The sequence below is a fragment of the Mustelus asterias genome, chromosome 13 (assembly GCF_964213995.1).
Source record: "Mustelus asterias chromosome 13, sMusAst1.hap1.1, whole genome shotgun sequence".
In the NCBI taxonomy this organism is placed as follows: Eukaryota; Metazoa; Chordata; class Chondrichthyes; order Carcharhiniformes; family Triakidae; genus Mustelus; species Mustelus asterias.
In genome coordinates, this window is record NC_135813.1 from 478,627 (window position 1) to 496,823 (window position 18,197).

The 18,197-nt window shown below is 46.7% G+C and overlaps 1 protein-coding gene across 1 annotated transcript in view; it reads right to left on the reverse strand.

Moving 5' to 3' along the window:
* Positions 1-5,642: 5,642 nt before the first annotated feature.
* Positions 5,643-18,197, reverse strand: part of mymk (myomaker, myoblast fusion factor) — a 50,038-nt gene continuing 37,483 nt past the window's right edge. Inside the window, exon 6 of the mRNA XM_078226150.1 lies at positions 5,643-6,332. Within this exon, the coding sequence (XP_078082276.1) occupies positions 6,189-6,332 (144 nt within the window). The 3' untranslated portion in view covers positions 5,643-6,188. The remainder of the gene's footprint in view (positions 6,333-18,197) is intronic.

Below are 18,197 nucleotides of genomic sequence, written 5' to 3' on the forward strand. Positions count from 1 at the left end.
CAGCCTGCTCCCCCATTCAGTATGATCTTGGCTGATCCTCGGTCTCAATGCCATATTCCCTTTCTCCCCATTGCCCATGATGTCATTAAAATCTTTTTTAAAAATCTCTTTCATGAGTACATTCAGTGACCCAGCCTCCACAGTTTCTGTGGTAGAGAATTCCTTGGAGGTGATTCTCTGACCTCACCACGCCTGATTGAGTTATAAGGAGAGGCTGAATAGACTGGGACTTTTCTCTCTGGAGCGTAGGAGGCTGAGGGGTGACCTTATAGAGGTCCATAAAATAATGAGGGGCATAGACAAGGTAGATAGTCAATATCGTTTTCCAAAGGTAGGGAAGTCTAAAACTAGAAGGCATAGGTTTAAGGTGAGAGGGGAGAGATACAAAAGTGTCCAGAGGGGCAATTTTTTCACACAGAGGGTGGTGAGTGTCTGAAACAAGCTGCCAGAGGTAGTAGTAGAGGCGGGTACAATTTTATCTTTTGAAAAGCATTTAGATAGCTCCATGGGTACGATGGGTATAGAGGGATATGGGCCAAATGCGGGCAATTGGGATTAGCTTAGGGGTTTTAAAAAAGGGCGGTATGGACAAGTTGGGCCGAAGGGCCTGTTTCCATGCTGTAAACCTCTATGACTCTATGAGATTGTGCCAATCCCAGTTTTGCACCTAGCTTCAAACAGTTTGCAATCGTCCCAGTCCCTTTCTAATGGCAGAAATGGAATCACACCCAGAAAGGGCACAAGGCTGATTGACAAATTTAAAGTAGTGTTTAAATATGTATAGTCCATTTGACGTTGGATTCTCCCAGCTCCTGGAATCTTCCAACCTTCAGGCACAGCATGGGAACGGCGCGAATCACTACTGGGCCGGAACTGTCTGGCTATTCACGACCCACCACCACTGCCAGTGAGGAAGGTTACTTGAATGCCTCAGACCTGGACTTCAGCAAGCAATGGATGTCCGGTTTCATCCATGGTTTCTGGTTGAGAAACACATGGATTTGCTTCTTTGGCACACAGTCTTCTACACAGTTACTAATGGAGCCTGTTACTGTAGTGGGGTACTCATTTAAGTTGGTTCCTGCATTTTTAAATATTGACCAGTCCACCAACTCAAAGCAGTCCTGTAGGAGATCATCTGGTTCCTCAGATTAATATTGCACAATTTTCTTTATCGGATTCTCCCACTTCAGTTTTTGCTGGTAAACTGGGAGCAGGAGCACAGCCTTCTGGTCTGATTTGCCAAAGTGTGGGCGAGTGATAGGCATCAAAAACAGAAAATGCTGGAAAATCTCAGCAGGTCTGACAGCATCTGTGAAGAAAGAATAGTCAACGTTTCGAGTCTAGATGACCCTTTGTCAGAGTCGAAACGTTGGCTCTATTCTCTCCTCACAGATGCTGTCAGACCTGCTGAGATTTTCCAGCATTTTCTGTTTTTCAGATTCCAGCATCTGGAGAATCTGGAGTATCAAGTTGCCACTCAAGTGGATAGAGCCGTGAAGAAGGCCTATAGTGTGTTAGCGTTTATTAACAGGGGGTTTGAGCTTAAGAGCCGTGGGGTTATGCTGCAACTGTAACGGACCTTGGTGAGACCACATTTGGAGTATTGTGTGCAGTTCTGGTCACCTCACTATAAGAAGGATGTGGAAGCACTGGAAAGAGTGCAGAGGAGATTTACCAGGATGCTGCCTGGTTTGGAGAGTAGGTCTTATGAGGAAAGGTTGAGGGAGCTAGGGCTGTTCTCTCTGGAGCGGAGGAGGTTGAGAGGCGACTTAATAGAGGTTTATAAGATGATGAGGGGAATAGATAGAGTGGACGTTCAGAGACTATTTCCTCGGGTGGATGTAGCTGTAACTAGGGGGCATAACTATAAGGTTCGTGGTGGAAGATATAGGAGGGATGTACAAGGTAGGTTCTTTATTCAGAGAGTGGTTGGGGTGTGGAACGGACTGCCTGCTGTGATAGTGGAGTTGGACACTTTAGGAACTTTCAAGCGGTTATTGGATAGGCACATGGAGCACACCAGAATGATAGGGAGTGGGATAGCTTGATCTTGGTTTCGGAAAAGGTTCGGCACAACATTGTGGGCCGAAGGGCCTGTACTGTGCTGTACTGTTCTATGTTCTATGCTTTTATCTTAGTGGTAGGCATTTTTGATGTTTGTATAGCAGTGGTTGAGGATGTTTGAGCTTCTGATGGGATAGAGACATGTTGGTGATATCTTGGTAGGACACTTGAGCTGTCGTAAATGTAGTAAAGAGTGAGCTGGACAATATCAAACCTAAGGAGCACATGGGCAGACCGGTGAAATGTTAAATGAAATGCACAAGTTAGCTGAAATTTGATAAAGGAAAATGTGAAGAGACGCATTTTGGAGGGAGAAATGTGGGAGTGAATATAAACAGAATGAAACAATTTTAGAAGTGGGTGTTGGAACAGAAAGACTTGGGGGATTGGTGGATAAAACTTCGAAGGTGGCAGGACAAGTTGAGAAGTTGTTAAAAAAGCATTAAAAATACATTTAAAAATGTATGAGTTATAAGGAGAGACTGGGTAGGCTGGGATTGTTTTCTCTAGAGCAGAGAAGGCAGGGGGGGACATGATTGAGGTGGATAAGATTCTGAGGGGTATGGACAGGGCGAATAGGAAGCAGCTGTTTCCCTTGGTTGAGGGGTCAATCACAAGGGGGTATAGCTTTAGGGGAAGGGGCAGAAGATTCAGAGGGGATTTGAGAAAAAAAGATTCACTCAGAAGGTGGTGGGAATCTGGAATGCACTGCCTGGGAAGGTAGTGGAGGCTGGAAACCTTACAACCTTTAAAAAGTATTTGGATGAGAACTTGAAATATAACATTCAAGGATATGGGACAAGTGCTGGAAAGGATATATAAATGATGTAGCATAGGAAGAGACTTGTGTGGAGCATAAATACCAGTATAAATTAACTGGGTCAATGGCTTGTTTCTGTGCTGTAAGTTCTGTGGAAAATTGCAACTTTCCCAAATGCCTTTTCTCCAAGTGGTTATCTGTGAGCTTTGAGAATGAGAGTCTGATTTTAACTCTGTGTAGGTGAATAGGTGAAATCACTGCACTGAAGTCCAATCATGTCTTCATAGTCATAGAATCCCTACAGTGCAGTGGCGGTCATTCGGCCCAATCAAGTCTGCACCGACCCACGTTTTTATCTTATCCAGGCCCTGTATAGGTTAGGGGGATTAGTGGGATAAATACGTGGATAGCTCCAGGTATTTATCCCACCAATCCCCCTAACCTACATATCTTGGGACACTAAGGGGCAACTTAGCATGGCCAATCCACTTAACCTGCACATCTGTGGGAGGAAACTGGAACACCTGAAGGAAACCTACTCAGACATGGGGAGAACGTGCAAACTCAAAACAGACAGTCACTCAAGGCCGGAACTGAACGCAGGTCCCTGGTGCTGTGAGGTAGCAGCGCTAACCACAGTGCCACCTTCATCCAATGTCTGCACCAAAGGGGTTCTGGCTCATTTTCCCCTCCCTAACATCAGAGCTCTGAAGTTAATTGTCTCACTCTTAACAGCCACACACAAATTAACTTTCCAGCAGTGAGTTAGAAAACTGTTGAGTGTGAACCCTGGCTGACTTCTCCTTCTCTAAATCAGGTGAATCTATTGTATTTTGTGTCGGTCTTCACAGTGGAAGACACAAATAACATGCCAAAAATTGATGACTAGAAGGTTATGGTGGGTGAGGGCCTAGAAACTATTATCACGAAATAAGTGTTGGGCAAGCTAATGGAACTAAAGGTAGACAAGTTTCCTGGCCCAGATGGAATGCATCCCAGGGGACGAAAAAAAGATGGGAGGGGAAATAGCAAATGCATTAGTGGTAATTTACCAAAATTCGCTGGAAGCTGGGGTGGTTCCCGCAGATTGGAAATCAGCAAATGTGACACCACAGTTTAAAAAAAGAGGTAGACAAAAGGCGGGTAACTATAGGCTGGTTAGCTTAACTTCTGTAGTAGGGAAAATGCTTGAATCTATCATCAAGAAATTGCGAGACATCTGGACATAATTTGTCCCATTGGTAAGACACAGTATGGGTTCATGAAAGGCAGGTCATGTTTAACTAATATGATGGGATTCTTTGAGGACATTACGAGCGTGGTGGACAACGGGGAACCTGTGGATGTAGTGCATCTGGATTTCCAGAAGGCATTTGACAAGGTGCCGCACCAAAGACTGCTACTTAAGATAAAGGTGCACGGTATTACGGGTAATGTATTAGCATGGATAGAGGGTTGGTTGACTAACAGAAGGCAAAGAGTGGGGGTAAATGGGTGTTTTCCTGGTTGGCGATCAGTGACTAGTGGTGTGCCTCAGGGATCAGTGTTGGGACCGCAATTGTTTACAATTTACACAGATGATTTGGAGTTGGGGACCAAGTGCAGTGTGTCAAAATTTGCAGATGACACTAAGATGAGTGGTAGAGCAAAGTGTGCAGAGGACATTGAAAGTCTGCAAAGGGAAATACATAGTTTAAGTGAGTGGGCAAGGGTCTGGCAGATGGAGTACAATGTTGGTAAATGGACTTTTATTTAAATGATAAAAAATTGCAGCATGCTGTTGTGCAGAGGAACCTGGGTGTCCTTGTGCATGAATCACAAAAGGTTGGTTTGCAGGTGCAGCAGGTAATTAAGAAGGCAAATGGAATTTTGTCCTTCATTGCTAGAGGGATGGAGTTTAAAAACAGAAGGTTATGGTGCAGCTGTATAAGGTGCTGGTGAGGCCACACCTGGAGTACTGTGTACAGTTTTGGTCTCCTTAATTGAGAAAGGATATACTGGCACTGGAGGGGGTGCAGAGGAGATTCACTAGGTTGATTCCGGAGTTGAGAGGATTGGCTTATGAGGAGAGACTGAGTAGACTGGGACTATACTCAATGGAATTCAGAAGAATGAGGGGAGATATTATAGAAATATATAAAATTATGAAGGGAATAAATAAGATAGAAGCAGAAAGGTTGTTTCCACTGGCAGGTGAAACTGGAACTAGGGGGCATGGCCTCAAAATAAGGGGAGCAGATTTAGGACTGAGTTGAGGAGTAACTTCTTCACCCAAAGGGTTATGAATCTGTGGAATTCCCAGCCCATTGAAGCAGTTGAGGCTACTTCGTTGAATGTTTTTAAGGCAAAGATAGATAGATATTTTAACAATAGGCAGCACAGTGGCACAGTGGTTAGCACTACTGCCTCACAGTGCCAGGGACCTGGGTTCGATTCCCAGTTTAGGTCACTGTCTGTGTGAAGTTTGCACATTCTCCCCATGTCTTTGTGGATTTCCTCCGGGTGCTCCAGTTTCCTACCATTGTCCAAAGATGTGCAGGTTACGTGGATTGGCCATGCTAAATTGCCCCTTAGTGTCAGGGGAACTAGCTAGGGTAAATGCATGGGGTTATGGGGATAGGGCCTGGTGGGATTGTAGTTGGTGCAGACCCGATGGGGACTGAATGGCCTCCTTCTGCACTGTAGGATTCTATGAATAAAGTAATTAAGGGTTATGGTGAGCAGGCGGTCCATGAAGTGGTCCATGAAAAGATCAGCCATGATTTTATTGAATGGCGGATCAGGCTCGAGGGGCCAGATGGCCTACTCCCGCTCCTAGTTCTTATGAATCACTCTCTCTGCTTTACAGAGACCAGGGTTTTAACTTGTTTGTGTAGCTGAGCTTGGCCAAATGGTGTATCTGTTTATCAGGTCAGTGGAGAGCTTTTTAATCTGCTTTAAGGTCTGCTCATAGTAACACAGCACTGTACTGGACACAGAAGACCAATGGTGTATCTAGCTTCCCTTTTTAAACATCCATCAGCTTCCTTGCCATGATTTCGGAAAGAGTGGCCTTGTATCCCCTTTCCCAATAAAGGTCACACAGTCTATTTTTAAAACGCGCCATAGTTTTTCTGTTTGTCTCTGTATTTTTATAATCTTTCATTTGAACCACACATTCAGCCACCAGCTGCGTTTTCGTTTCATGCAATTTATATTATCATCCAACAGCCAACATTTCAGGGGATATTTCTTAACATACCAAACTGGTTGGAGATATGATACACACCCCTTCTTTTTCATGTCATGGCAAAAGGAATGATCATTTCATTGATGCAATGCAGGATTATACTTCTAGGATTAAAGACAGACTCTGTCTCTTTCAGACGCAGCAGAGTGTGCAGCAACTTAGTTTTATTGGAGAACCTCCATTTCCTGCTTGCGAATTGATCTTTGGAAGAAGTAAGATAAAGGCAGCTGCCAGGCTGCAGTGGTAGAAGCTGTGTACATAACTGTAATCCCATTCCTACAAAGAGAGAAAAGTGAGCCTGTATCAATTGGCCCAATACTTATTTCTGAATATTACACACAATTTATAAATTAATAATTCATTTGCTCAGCATATGAACAACAGCTTGCATTTATATAGTGCGTTTCATGCAATTTATATTACAAGATCAAGATGTGAAATATTTTAAAAAATCATCAACTGCATTACTTTATGAAGTCTTTTTTGTGCATTTCAAAATGGATAATGGATAAGCAAAAACAAAACGGCTCCAGTTGCTCACCTGATGCCTTGCAGAATTTTTAAAGTTACAATGGCCACATGGACAGTGAGTCTGCTCCAGCCACATTCAACAAGCCTCTGCAGGTCTTAATCTCCCATAACAGCCTAAGTATTAGCTGTTCTAACACAATAGTTTCAATAAGAGGGCTTTGTTTAGTTACACCGAAAGCAGTGTCTTCTGAAAACTACAGGAACCTTGACTCCAATTAAATGCCTCAAGATTCCAACTATGGAAATATGCATCCAAAGGAGAAAACGCTGGAAAATCGCAGCAGGTCTGGCAGCATCTGTAAGGAGAGAGAAGAGCTGACGTTTCAAGTCAAAGCTTTTGACAAAGGGTCATTTGGACTCGAAACGTCAGCTCTTTTCTCTCCTTACAGATGCTGCCAGACTTGCTGAGATTCTCCAGCATTTTCTTTTTTGGTTTCAGATTCCAACATCCGCAGTAATTTGCTTTTATTTATGTGGGAATATGCATCCTTTGTCCAACATTGAGGAGGTATGTCACATGACTTCCTCTAAGCTGCATTGTAATATTATCTGGTGGAACTGAATTAACACAGTTACTGTTTGACCTCCAAATTGAGCAGAATTCTAGGCAACAGCCTGTGCTGTCTACATTCAACCTGGTGGCAGCAGAAAGAACTCTGGCCCTCATGAAGCCTACCAACTGCTGGAACCTTGTGCGCCCAGACTAACTCCCTCAATGTGCTTCTCCTTACGTGGAAGTCTTGCTCTGGAAAGACAGAGCATTCCACAATCAGTCAGCCTCCTCTTGGAAGGCACATTGCAGTTGACTTCTGCTTTTGGACTCTGGATGCATGTAAAACCCTTACTTGTATTTTATCGTGGTTGTGCCTTGAACCTTTTTTCTTATCCTCCATTTATTGTGTGAGCATAAGAGGGGTGGACACTGTGAAAGCCCTCTCGCACATGTGCGTGTGTAAAAATAAACCAACCCTTTTTATTTCATCTGACCTCGAGTTTGCTGTGCGAATTATTACTAGGTGATTGGAACATTCCAAATTTAAGGGTTGGGGAAAAAATGGCACCATTTATAAATGGGGAAATGGGAATAAAAAACCACCTTTCTGTTTATGGACGGGTAGAGAGGAAGGAAACCACAAAACCCCCCTCCTATCCATGATAAGGATCATGATACAACACAGGAGGCCTTTTGGTCTGTTGTGCCTGTCCAGTTCTTCAAAAGCGTAATCAAATTTAGTTTCATTTCCTGCTCTTTCTTCATTATTCTGTAACTATTTTTCATTCAAAATCAAAAATGGTTTTTGCAAAGTTAAAAAGGAGAAATAGTTTCCAGTGCCAGAAAAGTCTTTAACCAGAAGACACAGCCTTGGACTCAGATGACTGGCAAAATAAACAGTTTCTGTGGCATCTCTAAGTAACTGAAGTTCCTCAACACTGGTACCTTTCTCGCAAACCACTACCGCACCCTCTGTAAAACATTAAAATTGTTCTTAAGATGAGGTGACGCCAAAGCAGTGTTTTATAAAGATTGAGCATAACTTCCTTGCTGTTGAAGATGTGGCCATGATGATGCCGAGGAGGAGGAGGAAGAGCGCTGGGCAGTGGACAGGGCCAGAATTGACCATCAAACAAGGGATGCCCTGATCAGCTCTCGTTTCAGGGAGGAATGGGAGTAGCAGGTGGTGAGATCTCCCACAATGGGTGTAAGGTTAAGCTAATGATGTAGTCCCACCAAGATCTAACTGTTTGGTTGCACATGTTCAATGGCAGGAGGCTGAGGCCATTGACCTGACTGCAAGAGAATGATGATGATTTACAGCGAGGGCAAAGCGATGCTTCTCTCAGCCTCAGCGATATGTCTGACTCCTGCCTAACAGAGAGCTGCCATGCTAATAAATGGGCACATCATGGGTTTATCAAAGCTGGAGTAATAGTCTCAGGCACTACAGGCCCCTTTAAGTATGTGGCCAGGTTTTCGCTTTTTAGGGCAGCACGGTGGCACCGTGATTAGCACTGCTGCCTCACAGCGCCAGCGACCCAGGCTTGATTTCCGGCTTGGGTGACTGTGTGGAGTTTGAACATTCTCCCCATGTCTGCATGGGTTTCCTCCGGGCGCTCCGGTTTCCTCCCACAGTTCGAAAGAGGTGCTGATTAGGTGCAATGGCCATGCTAAATTCTCCCTCAATGTACCCGAACAGGCATTGGAGTGTGGCGACGAGGGGATTTTCACAGTAACTTTGTTGCAGTGTTAATGTAAGCCTACTTGTGACACTAATAAATAAACTTTAAAACTTTCATGTTACACCCGAGGTGGGCAGCCAATCAGCATCTCAACAGCACCTTGGCCTCTGCTGCTCAAGTGAAGAGATGTAAAATTGAACTGCTCTGGTCTGGATGGATGGGTGGAATGGGTTTGTTCCTTCCATGAACGGGGTCTTGGGAAGGGTGGCAGGGATTGGGGGAGATGGCGTTGCCTGCAGCAGGGCTTCTTTACTCTGTCCTCAGTGTGGGAGAGACACAGCACAGCCATCTCACAGTCCACAGGAATGAAGTGTTGGGTATGTGCCAGGTTCTGCCAAGCTTGGTAGCATGAAATGCCAGGGTGGAGGCTCTGTGAGTGATTTATCGCATTCTAGGTTCTTCCGCAGGATCCACAGCTGAGGTTGAGGAGGCCTGCTGACTTCCACGCCCTGTTGCCTGAGATGATCTTGGCTGGGGAGCCCTGAACCATGAGGGCTTTCAGGCAACATGGGTATTGCAGTTGGTGCGTGGGGCAGGAGGTGCTCCTCTCACAAGAAGGGGGGACTCAGATAGGCTGGACAGCCCCAGAGTCACTTGGGTGGATGGCCTTGCGCTGTGCACCAGACAATCCTCATCCCTTCTGGTGCCTGATGGACCTCCCTGGGAATAGAGGGGCACCTGGAGTGAGGTCCAGAAGCTCCACTGGCTCAGACACCCGTGTGTCATTCCCACCTGTGCCTGCATCATGCAGTTGAAGTCCTCAGGCATGGAGGCTATGAGCTGAACCAAGGTGTGCACATCTCCTGACATGGAGTGCACGTCCTACGCCAAGGTCTCCACTGAGGATGCCAATCTCACACCTTGGCCTCAGTGTGCTGCACTGACGGCACCATCTCTTTGGAAATAAGGCAATGGGACTCCTCCAGTCCAAGGAGGGATGTTGTCATCCCCTCCTGACGCTTGTGACTCTGTCTCTGCAGCTCTAGCAGCACTGGGATGACTGGAGCCAGGGAAACATCATCGTGCAGGAGCCCAGAGTCCTAGCCTCCAGCATCCTTCCGAGTGCCGGTTCCCTAAGGCATCCCTGCCTACACCTGCTGCAGATCTTCAGCTGTGAGGCGCTCAGCGATTGACCCAGAAGACTGTCTACTTAGTGATGCCACCGAGGTATGAGTATCTGCGCTGGGGTTCCCCCACTCCACTCACTGCTATTCTCCTCACAATCCAGCTCCACTCAAAATCCATGCATGCCACACTTCATCACCATCATAAGTGTCAATACTGTCATCTACACTCTATCTGCGCCATTGCAGGACAAACTCAACCACAAGCGTGTGCAAGTGTGCCCAGCCAGAGTAATGCTGGTGCTCAGAACTCTCACACCATTTGAGGAGAGGGCACTCGAGCTAGCTGGGGAGGAGGGGGACCGTGCGTGCGTTGATGGTGAAGTGGGGCAGCAGACAATCGTGAGAATCCTCAAGATATCTGTCATTCTTAAGTCTCAAGTGAGTAATCAATGTCTCTTCCTTTATCACCTGTAACGCATTAATGTCATCTCCCTTCTCTTGCAGGCAAAGCAGCCAAACAGGCCGGACCACCCTCATGCCCCCTGGACCCACCGGGTTCAAGCAGCTCCAAGGGAGACTTATCGGACCCCACCTTCTGAAGAGGTGTCGCAGCTGTCACCTACACCCGACACCAGCGCACTTCACCATCAACGCACGCACGGCCCCCTCCTCCCCGGCCAGCTCAAGTGCCCTCTCCTCAACTGGTGTGAGGGTTCTGAGCACCAGCATTACTCTGGCTGGGCACACTTGCTCATGCTTGTTGTGGTTGAGTTTGTCCTGCAAAGACACAGATAGAGTGTAGATGGGAGTGTGGACATTTAAGATGGTGATGAAGTGTGCATGTGTGGATTTTCAGTGGGAGCTGGACTGTGAGAAGGATGGCAGTGAGTGGGGCAAGGGGAGTATAAAACTGCATGAGGTAGTGGTCATTTGCCCCAATGCCACTGCCAGGCTACAGAAGGAGAGTCCATAGAGGGTTTTGAGGATTGGGTGGGCTTGAGCTAAGGGCTGGGGGCAAGAGTCTGGACTGCCCCTTTTAGCCCTGGCAGTCCTGAAGACCTTTTGCAAACCACTTTAAAACACAAACCGTCAATCAGGCTTAGACTCTGTCAACATTGCGCTCATTAGGGTACTTGAGGTGCATCCAACTGTGGAGGGAAATAAAAATAAATACAGGTGGCTGGAGATTGATAGAAATCCATTGTGCTGGCAGCTGTATGTGTTGTGAGGCACTGCATGTTGAATTTCATAGAATCCCTACACTGCAGAAGGAGGCCACTCAGCCCACTGAGTCTGCACCAGCTCTCTGAAAGAGCATTTTACCCAGGCCTCCCTCACGCCCCATCCCCATAACTCCTCACATCTACTCCACTAATCCTCGTAATCCCACACACTTACTCCACCAATCCACCTAACCATAAGACTATAAAACATAGGAGCAGAATTAGGCCACTTGGTTTATCGAGTCTGCTCCGTCATTCAATCATGGCTGATATTTTTCTCATCCCCATTCTCCTGCTTTTTCCCCGTAACCCGTGATCCCCTTACTAATCAAGAACCGATCTATCTCTGTCTTAAAGGCACTCAATGACCTGGCCTCCACAGCCTTCTGCGGCAAAGAGTTTCACAGATTCACCACTTTCTAGAAACATAGAACCATAGAAAAACTACAGCACAAAACAGGCCCTTCGGCCCCACAAGTTGTGCCGAACATATGCCTACCTTTTAGGCCTACCTATAACCCTCCATCCTATTAAGTCCCATATACTCATCCAGGAGTCTCTTAAAAGACCCTATTGAGTTTGCCTCCACCACCACTGACGGCAGCCGAGTCCACTCGCCCACCACCTTCTGTGTGAAAAACTTCCCCCCAACATTTCCCCTGTACCTACCCCCCAGCACCTTAAACCTGTGTCCTCTCGTAGCAGCCATTTCCACCCTGGGAAAAAGCCTCTGAGAGTCCACCCGATCTATGCCTCTCAACATCTTATACACCTCTATTAGGTCTCCTCTCATCCTACGTCTTTCCAAGGAGAAAAGACCGAGCTCCCTCAGCCTATCCTCATAAGGCATGCCACTCAATCCAGGCAACATCCTTGTAAATCGCCTCTGCACCCTTTCAATCAGTTCCACATCCTTCCTGTAATGAGGCGACCAGAACTGAGCACAATACTCCAAGTGGGGTCTGACGAGGGTCTTATATAGCTGCATCATTATACCCGGGCTCCGAAACTCAATCCCTCGATTGATAAAGGCCAGCACACCATACGTCTTCTTAACCACCTCCTCCACCTGCGGGGCCGATTTTAGAGTTCTATGGACCCGGACCCCAAGGTCCTTCTGATCCTCTACAGTACTAAGAGTCTTTCCTTTTATATTGTACTCCTTCATCCCATTTGACCTGCCTAAATGGACCACTACGCATTTATCTGGGTTGAAGTCCATCTGCCACTTCTCCGCCCAGTCTTGCATCCTACCTATGTTCCTCTGTAACTTTTGACATCCCTCCAGACTATCCACAACCGCACCAACCTTCGTGTCGTCGGCAAACTTACCAACCCATCCCTCCACTTCCTCATCCAGGTCATTTATGAAAATGATAAACAGCAAGGGTCCCAGAACAGATCCCTGGGGCACACCACTGGTGACCGACCTCCATTTAGAAAAAGACCCATCTATACTCACTCTCTACCTCCTTTGGGCAAGCCAGTTCTGGATCCACAGGGCCGCAGCCCCTTGGATCCCATGCCCTCTCACTTTTTCTAGAAACCTTGCATGGGGGACCTTATCGAACGCCTTGCTAAAATCCATATAAACCACATCTACCGCTTTCCCTTCGTCAATGTGTTTAGTCACATTTTCGAAGAACTCCACCAGGCTCGTAAGGCACGATCTGCCTTTGACAAAGCCATGCTGAGTATTCTTGAGCATACTAAACCTCTCTAAATGCTCATAAATCTTGTCCCTTAGGATCTACTCCATCAGCTTACCAACCACAGAGGTTAGACTCACCGGTCGGTAATTTTCTGGGCTATCCCTATTCCCCTTCTTGAAAATAGGAACCACATCCGCAATCCTCTGGCACCTCTCCCGTCTCCATCGACGACGCAAAGATCATCGCCAGAGGCTCTGCAATCTCTTCCCTCGCCTCCCACAGTAACCTGGGGTACATCCCATCCGGACCCGGCGACTTATCTATCTTGATGCCATTCAAAGATTCCAGCACAACCTCTTTCTTAAAGTCCACATACTCAATCTTTTCAGTCCACCGCAAGCCTGCAGTACATCCACCCAGGTCCTTCTCCTCTGTGAAGACCGAGGCAAAATACTCATTAAGCACCTCTGCCATTTCTACTGGTTCTATACAGACTTTCCCGCCTTCACCTTTTATAGGCCCTATTCCTTCACGTCTCATATTTTTACTCTTCACATATTTATAGATCGCCTTAGGGTTTTCCTTAATCCTACCTGCCAAGGCCTTCTCGTGACCCCTTCTGGCTCTCCTAATTTCCTTCTTTAGTCCCTTCCTACAAGCCGTATACTCATCTAGATCCCTATCTTCGCCAAGCTCTCTGAACCTTTTGTACGCTTTCCTTTTCTTCTCGACTAGGTCCCGCACAGCTTTCGTGCACCATCTTAGAATCTTAGAAACCCTACAGTACAGAAAGAGGCCATTTGGCCCATCGAGTCTGCACCAACCACAATCCCAGCCAGGCCCTACCCCCATATCCCTACATATTTACCCACTAATCCCTCTAACCTACGCATCCCAGGACACTAAGGGCAATTTTAGCATGGCCAATCAACCTAACCCGCACATCTTTGGACTGTGGGAGGAAACCAGAGCACCCAGAGGAAACCCACGCAGACACGAGGAGAATGTGCAAACTCCACACAGACAGTGACCCAAGCCGGGAATCGTACCCAGGTCCCTGGAGCTGTGAAGCAGCAGTGCTAACCACTGTGCTACCGTGCCGCCCTATGGTTCCTTTAACCTACCAACTCCTCCCTGTCTGCTCGGAACGTTGTCCTGTAGAACCCTAGACAGACATTCCTTGAAAAACTGCCACCTCTCTTCAGTAGATTTCCCCGAGAATACCTCCTTCCAATTTACTCCTCTAATTTGCTGCCTTACGTCTTCATATTTCCCCTTACTCCATATAAACGCTTTCGTAGTTTGCCTGATCCTCTCTTTTTCCAATGCAAGCATAAAGGAGATAGAGTTATGATCGCTATCCCCAAGATGCTCTCCCACTGAGAGATCTGACACCTGTCCAGGCTCATTGGTCAGTATCAGATCAAGTACAGCCTCTCCTCTTGTAGGCTTGTCCACATGCTGTGTTAGGAAACCCTCCTGAACACACCTAACAAACTCCTCCCCATCCAACCCCTTACCATAGGGATATTCCAATCTATGTTTGGGAAATTAAAGTCTCCCATCACAACAACTCTGCTATTATTGCATCTCTCCAGGACCTGTTTCCCTATCTGCTCCTCCACCTCCCTGTTACTATTGGGTGGCCTATAGAAAACTCCCAGCAAAGTGATCGACCCCTTCCCACTCCGAACTTCCACCCACAGAGACTCTGTAGATAATCCCTCCACAGCATACACCTTCTCTACAGCTGTGACACTATCCCTGATCAGCAGTGCCACTCCACCCCCTCTCTTGCCTCCCTTCCTGTCCTTCCTGAAACATCTGAATCCCGGCACCTGGAGTATCCAGTCCTGTCCCTGAGACATCCAAGTCTCCGTAATGGCCACCACATCACACTTCCAGGCATTGATCCACGCTCTGAGCTCATCCCCGTTATTCACTATACTCCTATATATTAGGGCTAGTCAGCATGGTTTTGTGAAGGGTAGGTCATGCCTCACAAACCTTATTGAGTTCTTTGAGAAGGTGACCAAAGAGGTGGATGAGGGTAAAGCGGTTGATGTGGTGTATATGGATTTCAGCAAATCATTTGATAAGGTTCCCCATGGTAAGGTTTTGCAGAAAATACGGACACATGGGATTGAGGGTGATTTCGTGGTTTGGATCAGGAATTGGCTAGCTGTAAGAAAACAGAGTGGTTGGTGGGAAATATTCATCCTGGAGTTCAGTTACTAGTGGTGTACCGCAAGGATCTGTTTTGGGGCCACTGCTGTTTGTCATTTTTATAAATGACCTGGATGAGGGCGTAGAAGGATGGATTAGTAAATTTGCAGATGACACTAATGTCGGTGGAGTTGTAGACAGTGCGGAGGGAAGTGGCAGGTTACAGAGGGACATAGATAAGCTGCAGAGCTGGGCTGAGAGGTGGCAAATGGAGTTTAATGCGGAAAAGTGTGAAGTGATTCACTTTGGAAGGAGTAACAGGAATACAGAGTACTGGGCTAATGGTAAGATACTTGGTAGTGTGGATGAACAGAGGGATCTGGGTGTCCATGTGCATAGATCCCTGAAAGTCGGCACCCAGGTTGATAGAGTTGTTAAGAAGGCGTACGGTGTGTTAGCTTTCATTGGTAGAGGGATTGAGTTTCGGAGCCAGGAGGTCATGCTGCAACTGTACAAAACTCTGGTGCGGCTGCACTTGGAGTATTGCGTACAGTTCTGGTCGCCGTATTATAGGAAAGATGTGGAAGTATTGGAAAGGGTGCAGAGGAGATTTACCAGGATGTTGCCTGGTATGGTGGGAAAATTGTATGAGGAAAGGCTGAGGGGCTTGAGGTTGTTTTTGTTAGAGAGAAGAAGGTTAAGAGGTGACTTAATAGAGGCATACAAGATGATCAGAGGATTAAATAGGGTGGATAGTGAGAGCCTTTTTCCTCGGATGGTGATGGCTAGCACGAGGGGACATAGCTTTAAATTGAGGGGTGAGAAATATAGGACAGATGTTAGAGGTAGGTTCTTTACTCAGAGAGTAGTAAGGGCGTGGAATGCCCTGCCTGCAGCAGTAGTGGACTCGCCAACATTAAGGACATTTAAAGGGTCATGGATAAACAGATGGATGATATTGGAATAGTGTAGGTTAGATGGGCTTTAGATTGGTTTCACAGGTCGGCGCAACATCGAGGGCCGAAGGGCCTGTACTGCGCTGTAATGTTCTATGTTCTATAAACACAGGCATGGACTAGTTGTGCCGAATGACCTGTTTCTGTGCTGTGTATCCTGTGTAATCTCACTCTCAATCCCTTCAGAATTCACTCAGAAGCATGGTGCTGAGCTTTTACATGTCAGCCATCTACCAGAAGTTTTTGGAAAGTGTTAAGAGCTTAGGGATTGTGAAACAAGAAAGATGAAACGTCAAAGATTATGGATTCTGAGCAGTTTGGTTACAGCATTTATTGACCCAGTGTAGGACTCCACCTTCGCTGGCCTGGCACCAGTTTAGTTTCTCGCTCAGCTGAGGAATGGTGCATGGTGACGAGAAAGGACATCTGCAAATAGTTGACTATTTTAATACCATTACTAGTGAGTTTGCGTACAACCAGTGGGAGAGAGACTTCATCCGGACTGAGACTCAGCCAGAGTGAGGGTATCGGAAATTTGCAGCTGATTAGGAATCTGGTGCTGAGAGGGAAAAGGTGCTTTCTGCCTTTTTCTTGCTTTCTAACTTCTACACCCGAGCTGTGGCCTTGCGCTGCTGCAGTAGCAGAGGACACAAGGGAAAGAGCTGATTGGTAAGTAGTAAGGTCGTGTAAATATTTAATTCTTCTATCACTTATAGTTTCAGAGATAATCTTTGTGTTTATAGTTTGTAAGGGTTATATTTGGAAAAGTGACACCTGTGCTAAATTTGAAAAAAACACTGCAAAACTGATTAATACATTGATTAACTAAGCAGAAATGGCTGGGCAGGTGATGGGCTGTAGCTGTATGATGTGGGAGCTGACAGATCCCATTGTGAGCTGCCAAGTGTTGGTTGTTTGAGGAACTTCGGCTCAGAATTGATGAATTTGAGCTTCAGACGCTGCGGCACATCCGGGAGGGGGAAAGTTACCTGGATGCTTTGTTTCAGGAGGTGGTCACCCCCCCCCCCCCCCCCCCCCCCCATTGATTAAGTACCTCTAATTCAATCAGTGGTCAGGGACAGCAGGGTCTCACTGCAATTGAGGAAGGTAGAGGGATTCTGAATTCAGGAACAGAGGAGCCTCAGCTCTTGACCTTGTCCAAAGGTACGAGGTACTTGCTCCCTGTGTGGATGAGGAAAAGCGTTGTAGGGAGAATGAAACCAAAAGAGAAAATGTTGGAAAATCTCAGCAGGTCTGGCAGCATCTGTAAGGAGAGAAAAGACCTGATGTTTCGAGTCCAGATGACCCTTTGTCAAAGATAAAAGGCATAGAAGGTGGGAGATATTTATACTGCAGAGTGAGGGAATGAAAGATGAGTCATAGCCACAGAAACCAGGGGAAAAGCTGCTAATGGCGGCCCATAGAGAGAAATAAAGGGTGTGAATGGCCAAACGGCAGAGAAGCTGAAATCAGAGGGTAAACTGTGACAGATGAAGATGTGGGGGGAGGGGAGGGGGGAATGGGTGGGAGAGAGGTAAAATTTAGAAAAAGGGGAAGCAAAGGGGGAGAAAAGGTAAGGAGAGGAGGGATAAAGTAGGGGGAAAGAGTGGGGTGGGGTCAAAAAAGAAGAAAGACAATAAGGAAATAAAAGATAGAGAACAGAAAAAAAAATGAAAACAAAGGGGTGGAGGTGGGGTAGAGCAAATCATCTGAAGTTGTTGAATTCGATGTTGAGACCGGAAGGCTGTAAAGTGTCCAGCTGGAAGATGAGATGCTGTTCCTCCAGTTTGTGTTGAGCTTCACTGGAACATTGCAGCAGGCCAAGGACAGACATGTGGGCATGGGAGCAGGATCGTGTGTTAAAATGGCAGCAACCGAAGGTCAGAGTCCCGATTGCGCAGAGACCGAAGGTGCTCAGCAAAGCGATCACCCAGTCTATGCTTAGTCTCTCCGATATAGAGGAGACCACATTGGGAGCAGCGAATGCAATAGACCAAATTGAAAGAGGTGCAAGTGAAACACTGCTTAACCTGGAATGAGTGTTTTGGACCTTGGATGGTGAGCATGGAAGAGGTAAAGGGACAGGTGTTACACCCTCTGCGATTGCATGGGAAGGTGCCGTGAGTGACAGGAGAGGTGTTGGGTATAGTGGAGGAGTGGACTAGCTTATCCTGGAGGGAATGGTCTCTGCAGAATGCTGACAGAGGGAGTGAAGGGAAGATGTGTTTGGTGGTGGCATCGCACTGGAGTTGGCGAAAATGGCGGAGGATTATGCTTTGCATGCGGAGGCCGATGGGGTGAAATGTGA